This window comes from Impatiens glandulifera, chromosome 1 (assembly GCF_907164915.1).
Source record: "Impatiens glandulifera chromosome 1, dImpGla2.1, whole genome shotgun sequence".
Taxonomy (NCBI): domain Eukaryota; kingdom Viridiplantae; phylum Streptophyta; class Magnoliopsida; order Ericales; family Balsaminaceae; genus Impatiens; species Impatiens glandulifera.
The window spans coordinates 50,406,092-50,419,459 of record NC_061862.1 but is presented as its reverse complement, the minus strand read 5'-3'; the positions used below and the strand labels follow the sequence as shown (position 1 = coordinate 50,419,459).

Here is a 13,368-nt window from a genome sequence, read left to right as displayed (position 1 = left end):
TTATAATTTGTGGAACTAACTTATTAGATAAAATTATTATAGTCTAAGTAACTGTAAGAGCTTATTGTGCACTTATATATAAAGATCAAACTAACTTTATTCCTTGCCTTTAGACCCTTCAATTCCATGCTCTCTATTTCTCATTTCTACATCACAAGTATATGAATTAGTTTCGGGAATACCCAATTCAATGACTTTCCAAAAATCTCTCGATCTCAAGAAATCTCCCATCAACATGTTCTCCAATGGTCATAGTAGCAATCGTATCTGGTAATTGTCAACAAATAGCTTCCATTTCCATCTCCCGTCTTCTTGTTTCACGAATCGCTACATTATCAACTGAATCAGAGAACAATGAAATCATGATTGAAGTAAAGTTTTAACCTTTACAAAGGTAGAATATTATAGTTTAAGTATAATTTATTCACTTAAATAACCAAATCAAACCACATCCCAATATCACGAACAAATTACCACATATCCAATTCATTAGTTTTCTTTCAATATATCTGTTCCAACCATCCACCAAACATAATCTATCAATCTACCAGATGATGTATTTGGGCTATGCTTCAAGGATTAACACAACGACACTCATACAACATTAACAAGCATCCTAAAGCAGAGAACCAGGTGTTTGGGTCCTTTGAGTGTTTAATACATTGCTCATCTGGTGTTTTAGCCCCTGCAGTTTATTTTCCAGTTTGGCAATCAAAATACAGCAGTATAATACATGTACAAAGAATGATCATTTACATTCGATAAAAGTAAATCATCTACTACTATTTTCATTTGATATCATCAGTTAGACAATAGTTTTATTTCCATGAACAGGGTGAACTTGGGTCTGTTACCTTGTTAATGTAAAGTAGGTTATAGACTGGACGAGTTCCAACTGGCATCGATAGCTCTAATGATCTTTTCATGTAATATTCCTCCAGAACAGGCAACAATACCCCGATCAAGACCTTCGAGAAATACACCTCTCGAGAAGTCCAATGGCTGACCTCCAGCATCAGTTACCATGCCACCCGCCTCATGAATAATGATGACACCAGCTGCATGATCCCATATCTTCTCCTTGTAACCAGCTCGAGCAAACTTCATGAAAACTTCTGCATCTCCTCGAGCTATTGCTGCGTACTTCACCATGCTGTATACTCGTAAAGGCTGATTCCTGCATTTGAAAGGCGTCTATGAATTTACAAAAATTAAAACAAGAATCCTAATTTCCGAAAATGGTGGAAGGACTAATGAGAAATATCTACCTAAGACCAATGCTATAAGCAAGTCCAGCTGTGAAGGAATGGCTTGAATTTGCCTTCTCCACTGGCTCACAGAAAGTGGCGAGTGTCGGGTTATCAATGGTGGATACTTGAATTTGTCTAGAAGAAGAATCGGGCCACTCGAGTTTCTTGTCTCCCCGAAGTAAAGGCTGCATAAAGGCCTTCCCACTTCCCTTTTTCGCATAAATCACACAGCCCTTATCGTTCCAGGATTCAGATATACTCTCACTCACCATAGAAATGATTTTTCTATAGCCATTTGAGTAACTTAACCATTCTTTCCTCATTGGGTAGTTTGGACATCCAAGAACTCCAAGAACTACTTCTCCATCTTCTATTAATGCCAAAGCAACAGCATATTGATCTCCCCTAACAAAGCCCAAAGTTCCATCAACTGGATCCAACACCCAGTATCGCCCAATGGGTCCCCCTGTTGAGTTACATCGACCGATGGCCTCAAGTACGTCAGAAGTTCTGAGAGAAAACTCAGGTCCCTTGAGTTTAAAACGTGGTGCTTCAGATAGACATTGGTTTACCCTTTTCACCACTTCCTCTAGTAAGCCTCTTGAATCAGATTTGGAGAGAGCTTGAGCATCTTCTTCGGCAACGATGGAGATATCGTTATCTCCAAATGATTTCGATAGTATCCAACTTACAATAGCTTGTACACTCCAATCTGTTTATATTGAAAACACAAGAACACTAATGAATAAAGTTTTCAGAAAGAATCAAACAAAACCCATGAAAATTAGCAATTGGGGGGATACCTGCAATTGTGACAGGGGATTTGTCATCCTTAAACTGGACATGGTCGTTGTGCTTTGAAATTAGACTCTCTTGTACTGTCTGACAGAGCAAACATGCCATTTGCACAGCTCCAACTGCAACTTCAAGCTCTCTGGAATACTTCTCCGCTGGTTCTGAGGACGTGAAAAGAAGCTGGTTGAGATTTTGATTGTGACCCTCCATTGATGAACAAGAAGGAAGAGGAGGGGGTTGATTGGTTTTATACAGAGAGAGGACGGATTTTGATCGGAGATGAAAATAACATCTATTATCGCTGCCTACATGGTTTGAAGTGAAACTGGTTCTTCTGGTATGGAGCAGGGTATAGTGTGTTATCTCTCTGAGAAAAGACATTATAAATGAAACACAATTCTCCACGTCTCCTCCTCTATCTCTCTCAGAAATGGGTCTGCTTGGTAAGCTTTCAGGTTAGAATGACCTAGGGAAGAATGCAATACAAGACAGAACAGAAATCCCTCTCATAGTAGTCAGACTAGACTAGAAGTTCAAGAGCTAGTTTAGTGTATTTTGTTTTGTTTTATTTTTAAAATAAAATAAAAATATTTTATTTATAAAATAAAATATTTATAAAATTTTAAATTTAACTAATTAAAAAATATATATATATAAAGTGATGTTTAAAGTCAATAAACATCCTAATAATTTACGTCATCAATATAATTCCCGTCATCATCACATATTTTCTCTATCCTTGTTCGATACAACCCATGCATACAAGTAATGTCTGAATCCAATTATTATTTAACACATGTCACTCTTTAAATTACTTTCTCTCGCACTAACTTATAAATTTAACTATTGGTTGAAAATTTAAAAGAATAAATAATATATATATATATATTTATATATATATATATATATATATATATATATATATATATATATATATATATATTTATTTAATAATAATTTAAAATTATTATGTTATTCCTTCTAAAAAAATATATATAATAATTTAATATATAATTTTCTTCTTTAAATTCAACATATCAATAATATTATTTTTATTTTGATATATATTTAATTAATAATAATTTAAAATGATTATGTTATTCTTCTTACAAAAATATATATATATATATATAATAATTTAATATATAATTTCTTTTTTTAAATTCTCAACAACATATCGATAATATTAATGTAATATGTTTTTAATTAATAATAATTTTAAATTATTATGTTATTCCTAATATATATATATATATATATATAACAATTTCATCTTTTAAATTCTCAACAAAATACAGATAATATTGATATAATATATATTTAATTAATAATAATTTAAAATTGTTATTTTATAATTTGTATGTCACTAATAAATAATATTAACGTGATATATATTTAAATAATAATATACTTTTAAAATTATTATGTTAATTTTCATAAAAAAAAATATATAAAATAATTTAATATATTATTTTTCTCCTTTAAATTCTAGTTGAGTTTATGAACGAGTAGTGAGAGAAAAAAAATATAAAGATTGACATATATCAATTATTAATTGAATTAAAGTACTACCTATATGGGTAGCATCGAAAGAACTCCTCTCTACTACCTTCTCTTTCTTATTTAAATTTTAGATTTTAAAAATTATAAATATATTTTATCTTATATATTTTTCTTTTTTAATTATTTTCTCTCTCATTAATTATATATATATATATATATATTCTTATTAATTATAAATATATATTTTTTAATAATAATTTATATATATACAGTATATATATATATATATTAAATAAATATATATATATATATATAATACTATTTTCATAAATATATTTTATTTTTTTATTATACATTTTTTTTTTCCATATATACTTATATAATATTTTTTTCCTTGCATAAATAAATTTCTTTTGTGCTTATAAAAATTAATTAATAATAAATATTAAATACAAAATATATATATACATGCACAAAATAATAAAATTATTTAGACAATTTCAAGTGATTTAATAGTTAAAGAATTCACATTTTATGCTTAAGACTAAGGTTCGAATCTCAAAACATGCAAATTTAGATTTTCAAGGATGCATATGAAAGTGTGAGGTCGGAATTAGTCGTTGGTTTAACGAATATTTGAAAGTGTGAGATCACGAGATGGAGGTCGGGTGGTAGATGGTTTGTCAAGTGTGAGATCGAAATTATTGGTTAATTTGGTGGAGCATTTGAAAGTGTGAGGTCACGAGATGGAAGTTAGGTGGTGGGTGGTTTGTCGAGTGTGAGGTCAGAATTAGTTGTTGGTTTGGCGAGCATTTGAAAGTATGAGGTCACGAGATGGAGATTGGGTGGTGGGTGATTTTTCGAGTGTGAGGTTAGAATTAGTGGTTAGTTTGACAAGTATTTGAAAATGTGAGGTCACGAGATGGAGGTCGGGTGGTGGGTGGTTTGTCGAGTGTGTGGTCGGGAATTAGTTGTTGATTTGACGAGCATTTAAAAGTGTGAGGTCACGGGATGAAGGTCAAGTGGTGGGTAGTTTGTCGAGTGTGAGGTCGGGAATTAGTTGTTGGTTTAACGAACATTTGAAGGTGTGAGGTCGGAATTAGTGGTTGGTTTGACGAGCATTTGAAAGTGTGAGGGGTGGCTTGTCGTGTGTGAGGTCGGAATTAGTTATTAGTTTGGCGAACATTTGAAAGTGTGAGGTCACGAGATGGAGATCGGGTGGTGGGTGATTTTTCGAGTGCGATGTCAAAATTAGTGATTGGTTTGGCAAGCACTTGAAAATGTGAGGTCACGAGATGGAGGTCGGGTGGTGGGTGGTTTGTCGAGTGTGAGGTTGAGAATTAATTGTTGGTTTGACGAGAATTTGAAAATGTGAGGTCACGAGATAAAGGTCGGGTGGTGGGTGATTTGTCGAGTGTGAGGTCAGAATTAGTAGTTGGTTTGACGAGCATTTGAAAGTGTGAGGTCACGAGCTGGAGGTCGGGTGGTGGGTGGTTTGTTGAGTGTGAGGTCACGAGATGAAGGTCGGGTGATAGGTGGTTTGGCGAGTGTGAGGTCAGAATTAGTGGTTGGTTTGGCGAGCATTTGAAAGTGTAAGGTCACGAGATAAATGTCGGGTGATGGGTGGTTTGTCGAGTGTGTGGTCGAAATTAGTGGTTGGTTTGACGAATATTTGAAAGTGTGAGATCACGAGATGAAGATTAGGTGAATGATTTGTCGAGTGTGAATTGAGGAGTTAAGTGAGATGCCGAGGAGATAAAATATATACAGTATTAACATTAAGTTTAAAATTAAACTTATTTTCTTACAAACTAAAATTAATTTTAAATTAATTAAATTTGAATAATATTAATTTTATCTTAAAATAGTTATAGATAAATAATATTATAAATATATTCTTATGAGCATCATACTCCTACCGGTTAGAATAATATATGTATGAATAATATGTTTTATAAAAAAAAAATCAATAAAAAATTTAAATAATCCGACATCAAACAAGATATATTAGAGCTTTTTTAATTTTTATTATTTAAGATCTTTATATTTTAAAAAATGACTTAGGAGTTTTTTGATTTGGGATTTTTATTTGTTTTTGAAAAATCTTATTTGAGATTTTTGTATTGATGAATTATTAAAATGTTATTTTTTAAAAAAAATAAATTTAATAAATATTATGTAAGAGTATTTTAATATTTTAGTTAATAAATTAAATAATTTTATAATTAGAGTGAAGGTGTTAAATAAAATATATATTTTTTAATTTAAAAAAATCTAAAATAAGTTATTAATTCAAGTAAAAAAAGTTTTAAAATCTTAAAATAAAACTAATTTTTGTTAGATAAGAAAAAGTTAGATATTTAAGATTTTATATTGAAATTTTTAAATATTTTTTATATTTAAAATTTAATAAAATAAATAAAATTATTTTAGTTAATATGAGCTATTTAATTATTAAGAAGGCTATTGATTCTCTAAACCTCGTAAATGTGATTCTTTATGCAAAGTTTGGATATTGATAATTTGGTGGGAAGTTATTTATATCTAAATTCAATCTTAAAAAATGAATTTCTAACTTACTTTCTTATTAAAATTTTAGATTACAATTTAAATGTGAGGTATGGCTGTAATTATAAAATATTCAACAAATTTAATTAAAAAATAATGTTAGGCTTATTAGACTATTAATCTCATATCAAATAAAAAAAAAATAGACAATGTGATTCAAATATATTAAGTTATCAAACAAATAATTAATTTAATATTGTATAACATTGTTGTCATTCCATATTAAGAATGTTCCTTAAATATTTAGATTTTAGTCAAAATGAACAATTGTAAAAAGTGATGAATGTTTTATTTATTCTTATTAATTTTCTCAATCCGGAACTAGTCATTAGGAAAGAAAATATGATCATTATAATTAAATCTCTTATTTAAATTAGAAAAACTTTTTAAGAAAGAATTGAATATGATTTTTTTTTAGATAAAATTAATTTTACTTAAAATATTTTATATATTGAATTTAAGAGTATAGTTCTTTGTTTTTTAAAAAGATGTATAGAAAAATTGAATAGATTAAATTATATTAATATATGACGAATGAAACATCTTATCTATCATTATTAACTATAATTTTAATATTAAATAATAAATGTGACAAAGACAATAATGTGTTTCTACTTTCTAGATGATAATTTTATTCTTCATGACTTCAAATTAATGTCGGGAGGAATTCGCTTTAATCAATCGATATCGAAATAGTTATTTAAAAAGTCACACTTTTGAGAAAAATAATATTATATAAAAATGTTCATTTAAAAATCCAAATCCAGTACTCCATTATAGAATATAAATAGAATTCAATTCCCCAATAAATAAAACGAAACATGCTACCACTAAGAGCTTTGACCCACTCCAAGCACCTAACCTTTTTTAAGTACATACTTTTGGCTAATGAGCATATGATGTTTTTTTTTGGGAAAATAAAACAATTATTATTTACATATTAAGTAAAAATGAATTTAGTCTTTGATTGGTTGGGTGATGTAAAAAAATATAATATCTTGCATTTATAATGTTTAATTGTTTTTTTATTATTGAAAACTCTTGAAGAAAACTCGGACAAAATATGATAGTCCATTTGTTTTTTTAAATTCAAAATATCTTCTCAATTAATAATATAACTTAGAAGTGTTGTTTATTAAAAGTCATAAAAAAATAATATACAAATTTCTTTACCTATATTATTTAGAATCGAAATGACACACATGAAATTGGGTGCGAAAAACTATATAGTGAGTTATTTCGAACTTTATCAAACACGAATGAATCGTGCATAAATCTCAGTCTCAACAACAAAGTATGTAAATGTCATATGGTTCGTTATTATGTTTGTCCTAACCAATTTGACAACATCAATTAAATGACATGTTTACTTTAGGATGCACTAATTCATTAATATCATCAATGACATCAATGCAATCCTATTAAGTATAAAAGATTAGACATTATCAAACAAGCCTTGAAAACATCAATATTTATAATAATAATAATAATATTATTAATCAAATATATAATAAAGAAATCAATATCTTTAATAATATAAAAAGTGGATACAAACTAAACATTTTTCTTGAAAATTTTGCAAGGTCTACAAATTTTTATTATGTATATGTATTTGATCAAGATAACATCTCATTAGCATATAGTTGTACTAGTCATTTCTAAATTTTATATACTACTGTAGAATTATAGACTTAGAAATGTTACAAGAATGTAATATTTGATTTGTGTGACATTTTTGACTTGTTTAATACGTTTTTAGTTTTAAAAAGTATGTAATTTGTTTGAATCAATTTTACACGTTTTTGGTATGTTTAACATTTTTTTGACATGCTTAGCACGTTTTTGGTACGTTTAACACGTTTATGACATGTTAGCACATTTTTACACGTTTAACACAATTAACATGTTTTTTACACGTTTTTGACATGTTTAACATGTTTTGGCACGTTTAACATTTTTAACAAGTTTAACACATTTTGACAAGTTTAACACGCTTTGGTACGTTTAACATGTTTTGACATGTTTAACACATTTTTGGCACGATTGACACGTTTGACACATTTCGGCACGTTTGACACATTTTTACACGTTTAACACGTTTTTGACATATTTAACACGTTTTGACCTTTTAAATTATTTTTTGGTCCATACTCAAAATCAAGTGGTGGACAAACCTACTATGGCTTTTATTGTGCTCATGTTCAATAGTTTTTCTATTACCCTGCTAATACCAACAAAACCTGCATTTTTTATGCATAGAAGAGACACCACGACTATGTCACCACCTTATGAGGGCAATACACGAGCATCCGAGGAGTCTGTGATGTGAATTTTTCATGTAAAAACTCCTGTGTTGTTTTCTTAGAGCATCCTTATCCATGACCCAAAAATGGGTCATGATGTCGGTTAAAGTTGATTTTGTGAATTTATCATGACAAAATGGTTGGTCATTCCATGACCAAAATCAAAACCAAACTCATCCAATAAAATGTTGCCATTTGTCATATCTGCATTTGTCAGCATCTGATTGGTTGCCTAGATTTTCTTTATTTCTTATCTTTAAAATCCGATTTTAGTATTATTTATAATTTTAAAAAATAAATAAAATATATCAAAATTTATAATTTTTTTAGATCTATAAATAGAGATCACTCTTGCTATATTTTGGAGCACGAAAAAATCATCATTTTCTCCATTTTTACTAATTATCCTTCTTTGTTTACAATTATCCATAATATTTTTTAATTCATGATTGGTCATGGATAAGCACAATAACCAAAATCTTAGTCATAAAGTTCTTTTCATGATTAGTCATGATTATGATAAAAAAAAATGGTCACGGATAAGGATACTCTTAATATTTTTTTAATTTGAACCAATTTTAGAGATGTTTTCTTAAAAGTGTATATTTTGTTTTCTTAAATTATCATTCTAAATTTTCTGGGTTATTTACCAATTTGATTTTGGAAGTATTTTCCGCCTTTCCTTAGTTCAACTTTCTTGCGATTTTCCTGGCAATGTCTCTCGACGATGGCATGTTTGAAGCTTTAATTCCTTCTCGCTTCATCGTATTCACAATTCCTAACTCAATTCCTTCCTCCGCCGCCACCGATCGATGCTTCCTCCACACTCAATTCCTCCGAATCGCCGTTCTCGACTCACCCCAACAACCCTCTACAGATACACCCCGAACCGCGGCCATGTTCGTCCCACTACACCGAGAAAACGACTGGATTTTCACCACCGAGGCCGGTCATCTACAGCTCCTTTTCAGTTGCCCAGAAATTTCCCGATTGATACTAGTAGGCAATGACCCATCTCATTTTCATCCATTCGCGTATGATCGGCCGGAGTCAATAGATTCGAATCATCGAGAATCAATCGAGGTAAGCTTAACCCCTTTGCTATTTGCTCTTTCTCCAAGGATAAGTTTCAGAAACGGTTTACCCGAAATACCTTTTCTAGCTTATGAAGATGAGGTGATTCGTAGTGTGATTACAGAGAGATGCATTGGGTCTCTTGTTGGGGAAATGATAGTTGAGGATGTTGAATTGGATTCTAAGCTGTCTATGAGAGAGTTTAGACGTAGGTTGAGGTTTAAGAGAATGCCTAATTTGATACAAACCCAGATGCTTATTGTTCCATGTGATGATGATTCTGAAAACTTAAAAGAGATGAAATTTAAGCCAGAAATAGGAATTTTGGTTCATCCTTACTTAACACCAATGGTGGCTGCTCTTTCGTTGATCAGTTTGCATTTAGGGGAGAAATTTCAATTTGGAAATAGGCCAAATGCTTTGTGCTTGGGAGTTGGAGGTGGAGCATTACTTTCTTTCTTGAATAGCCAATTGGGTTTTGATGTTGTAGGTGTAGAAGCAGATGAGATTGTATTAGCCATTGCGAAAAGACATTTTGGATTGCAAGAGGGTGATAATGTTTCTTTAGTAAAAGGGGACGCCATCAAATTTGTAGAGCAACTCGCCAGCGGAGTTATGAACAGAAGTTGCAAATCGGTTTCTGAATTTGATGTGATAATGGTTGATTTGGACTCAACTGAAGCGAGTTTTGGCATGAGTGCTCCTTCAATGGAGTTTGTTGAACATTCTGTTCTTGTTGCTACAAGGTTAGTTCTTTCTAATATGGGAATTGTCATTGTCAATGTGATTTCTCCTTGTCGGTTATTCTATGAGAAGGTGATACATAGATTTCGATTGGTTTTCAATGAGTTGTACGAAATAGATGTTGATAATGGAGAGAATCGAATTCTGATTGGTTCTGCCTTGCCAATCGCTGCTGCCAATTCTGAGGGATGTAGTGATTATTTCCTTGGAAAATTGAGACTGGTCTTATCAGGAGCATATATGAATTCCCTTCATAAATTATGAAGCTACACAAATCTGTAAGAATCTATTTGTTTAGTATTGTTTTCATATGAACAAAACATGTCAATTAGTTTCATATTTCAATGCATTATTCCATATTTGATTTATCAAGAATGTTAAGTTTACAATGATGACTGTTAAAAGATGAATTACATGAATAATCAAAAGTTAAAACATAGTTTAAGGATGGTTCTGTTTAACAACTAATACTATATATTATTCCTTTCTGTAATAGTCTAAATTAATCAAGTAGCAGTTGCGATATCTCCTTCATCGGAATGACTGAAAACCCGGTTCAGTATCATCGCCAATCGAACCCCACCTTGTGCAATCCTCTTCATAACAAATGGCATTCTTGAATTGAAGTAATCATCTGTTGAGAATGTTCTAGATTAGAGATAAATAAACATATAAACATAGTTGTTACTTAACTAAATTGAGGTTTAGTACCTTAATTATATCGAATAAGCTCAATTTATTTTCTTTAGTTAAATTAGCTAAGGATTGAGATTAAGGAGATGCAAGATGGATTAAGTAAAAAAAAAACAAATCCTTACCAGTGAGAGTTTCACCAGATTTAACATCTTTGTATCCCCATTTACATGCTATATTTATACTCTCAGTAGCCCATCTGTTCATTTGAAAATTACAGTTGTACCAAGTGTTAATTTTTTTAATCCCCACCTTTCTACAGAAGAAGAAAGTGAGGCAAAGAGAAATACTTATTGACACATGTAGAAATGTCATTGCAATCCTTCCAGGAAGTTAAATCATCATGCCAGATTCCCTGCATAAGATGAAATTGAGATAATTTGATCACAAAGACCATATAATAGAAGAATGAAGAAGAAGAAGATGCTTACGTGGGTGAAGTTTCTTTCGATATCTTCTTGAAGTTGATCAACATCTTTATCGTAATAATCTGCTGCAGCTGTAAGAATGATTTCTCTATCCCAAACCTTGCAAGTATTCCAATTTCAGACTTAGATCATGAACTTAATAGTTAACTAGGCATAATAATAATAATTAAGAAATATATGATCTATTTATATAATCTTATTACATGGTGTAAGTTTGATTTGTGCCTAAACCATCTTAAATTGATCGCGTTTCCTCCTTCGTCACTTGTGAATCCGACATGCATAGGCTGATAAACAACAAAAAAACATGATTATGTTACATAAATTACTGTTGTAGAGAAATCTATTCCATGAAATCATCGTTGTTTGTTACCTGATGAATATCACCCATGAAGTGTGACAAGAACAGCAAAGCCTCAGTCATATTATCTTCAATTCAATTCATACAAAAGATGTAAAAAGAAGTTTAACCCATTAAAGAAAAGTTGTTTGTTTGTTTATACATACATCTGCGATCAGCTGTTCCTTCTCTATAATGGGAAAGCTGGGAAGTGAAATTCTTTATGGCTCCAGCAACACACAAGTCCTTCACACCATGAGAATCATGACAATCCCCTGAAATCATCGACTTTTTAAGATTACAGTTTCATTTGATAAATTTAATTGTGGTTGACAGATATAGTTACTCTTGTAATTGAAGGTGCAAGCTTGATCTGGGGTATCTATGAAGTGAAGTGGGCTAGTCCATCTGTATTTATACCAATGCCTTACTTGGTCTGGCCATACACAAAGAGATGATAAATCACCATTAGCATAATCAGGTAACAACATTTTAACTGAATGAGCTGCTTCTGGCTTCAACAGATCCTGTGTAAGTTTAGCCAAATCAGAAAATAATCTTGTTCGACGAGAAAATAGATTATTTGGGTTGTTAACCTTAATACCTGAGCAAGGCGGCATGTCATCATGTGACCTTCTTTGCTCCAAGCTTGAACACGAATTTCGAAAAGAAATGCAGAACAAAGAAAGAATACTTTGAGTAGCATGATCATAGTATTAATTCTATCAAGATTCATTATTCCTGAAATGATGAAATCCAGCAGCTATAGTAACATCAAGATGATGAGCTTCTTATGTATAAATGGCTGGCTTGAGTGTTGGAGAAGTTGATTACAATCACAAGCAACACAAGGGTATAGGAAGCATATTCCTTATTTTAGGAAAAATTTCGTCAGTTTAAATTTAACATACAGAGAAATCAGGAAAGCAAACTATAAAGTAATAATTTCAAAAAGTTGACTTAAAAGGAATATGATTTCATTGGCTGATCTTCTAAGGGATGAAGTTTTGACGTGCAGGAAACTTCAAATTTTGTAACTGGCCGGTGAATTTAAGTTTCATGTGACATATTAATATAATATTATCATGTATCTTAATTATAATATGTTTTTACTCTTTAATCTAAAAAGAAATATCACCTACTGCCAACCTCAATTCTTCTTTATATCAGCCCAAGATTTTCGTAAGTTTAAGTTTCTCAAATTCTAAATTTTGGATCCGTGTAAGATGGTTTAAATAACAAAAGTCGTGTTCAATAGAATAAAAGTTGTTTGTTCACTAAAAACATTTTAAGTTGAAGTGCAGTAATTATAAGCTTTTGTCCATTTTTGTTAGTATACTTAAACTTTTAATTGTTCTTTCTATTCACGAATGGTATAAAAAACTCTATAATATCGTTTAAATCAGATCGAACTGCGAATCAGTCAAACTATGTCAAGTCGGTTCTCATTGGTTGAAATTGAGCCCCTCAGTTTTAAATGCGCAAAAACCGATGGTTGACTTTGAGGCGCAGCCAGAGGGTAATGCAACCAATGCAATTGTATATGGCCCCAAATTTTAAACTCTTAGACTATCCACAACAGAGTATCAAATTTTTTAATTTAATATCTGCCACGTCAGCTTAACATCTATTTTAACATCCACTTTTTAGCATATCCTACAGCAGAGTGT

At 30.8% G+C, this 13,368-nt stretch overlaps 3 protein-coding genes across 4 annotated transcripts; 1 reads left to right on the top strand and 2 right to left on the bottom strand.

The window, feature by feature from the left end:
- Positions 1-108: 108 nt before the first annotated feature.
- On the bottom strand, positions 109-2,497 carry LOC124925236 (PAP-specific phosphatase HAL2-like). 2 transcript variants are annotated; one of them, XM_047465217.1, is made up of 4 exons: positions 2,054-2,497; positions 1,269-1,962; positions 855-1,177; positions 109-339 (listed from the first exon to the last, which is right to left on the bottom strand). In XM_047465217.1, the coding sequence occupies exons 1-3, from the start codon at positions 2,424-2,426 to the stop codon at positions 874-876; spliced, it is 1,371 nt and encodes a 456-aa protein (XP_047321173.1). In that variant the 5' UTR covers positions 2,427-2,497; the 3' UTR covers positions 109-339; positions 855-873. The 2 variants fall into 2 exon arrangements, with proteins under 2 accessions (XP_047321173.1, XP_047321165.1); XM_047465209.1 differs by lacking the exon at positions 109-339 and adding an exon at positions 460-685 and having other exon boundaries at positions 2,054-2,496.
- Positions 2,498-9,090: 6,593 nt separating this feature from the next.
- Positions 9,091-11,677, top strand: LOC124925205 (eEF1A lysine and N-terminal methyltransferase). Its single transcript, XM_047465178.1, has 2 exons — positions 9,091-10,515; positions 11,193-11,677. Exon 1 carries the CDS (start codon positions 9,134-9,136, stop codon positions 10,499-10,501), a length of 1,368 nt encoding a protein of 455 aa, XP_047321134.1. The 5' UTR covers positions 9,091-9,133; the 3' UTR covers positions 10,502-10,515; positions 11,193-11,677.
- Positions 10,575-12,577, bottom strand: LOC124925214 (endonuclease 1). The gene is made up of 9 exons (XM_047465188.1): positions 12,303-12,577; positions 12,045-12,225; positions 11,866-11,973; positions 11,732-11,787; positions 11,562-11,645; positions 11,362-11,457; positions 11,221-11,285; positions 11,056-11,129; positions 10,575-10,871 (listed from the first exon to the last, which is right to left on the bottom strand). The coding sequence occupies exons 1-9, from the start codon at positions 12,432-12,434 to the stop codon at positions 10,744-10,746; spliced, it is 924 nt and encodes a 307-aa protein (XP_047321144.1). The 5' UTR covers positions 12,435-12,577; the 3' UTR covers positions 10,575-10,743.
- Positions 12,578-13,368: the final 791 nt, after the last annotated feature.

Bases quoted from the DNA above. Each gene is read 5' to 3' on its own strand.
- LOC124925236 (XM_047465217.1), bottom strand. From the start codon at position 2,426: ATGTCTTTTCTCAGAGAGATAACACACTATACCCTGCTCCATACCAGA. The intron at 1,963-2,053 runs GTATCCCCCCAA...CAATATAAACAG, and splicing joins ATCCCCTGTCACAATTGCAG to ATTGGAGTGTACAAGCTATT. The intron at 1,178-1,268 runs GTAGATATTTCT...TTTCAAATGCAG, and splicing joins GCTTATAGCATTGGTCTTAG to GAATCAGCCTTTACGAGTAT.
- LOC124925205 (XM_047465178.1), top strand. From the start codon at position 9,134: ATGTCTCTCGACGATGGCATGTTTGAAGCTTTAATTCCTTCTCGCTTC.
- LOC124925214 (XM_047465188.1), bottom strand. From the start codon at position 12,434: ATGAATCTTGATAGAATTAATACTATGATCATGCTACTCAAAGTATTC. The intron at 11,788-11,865 runs GTATGTATAAAC...ATTGAATTGAAG, and splicing joins AGGAACAGCTGATCGCAGAT to ATAATATGACTGAGGCTTTG. The intron at 10,872-11,055 runs GTAAGGATTTGT...CATTCTCAACAG, and splicing joins ATCTGGTGAAACTCTCACTG to ATGATTACTTCAATTCAAGA.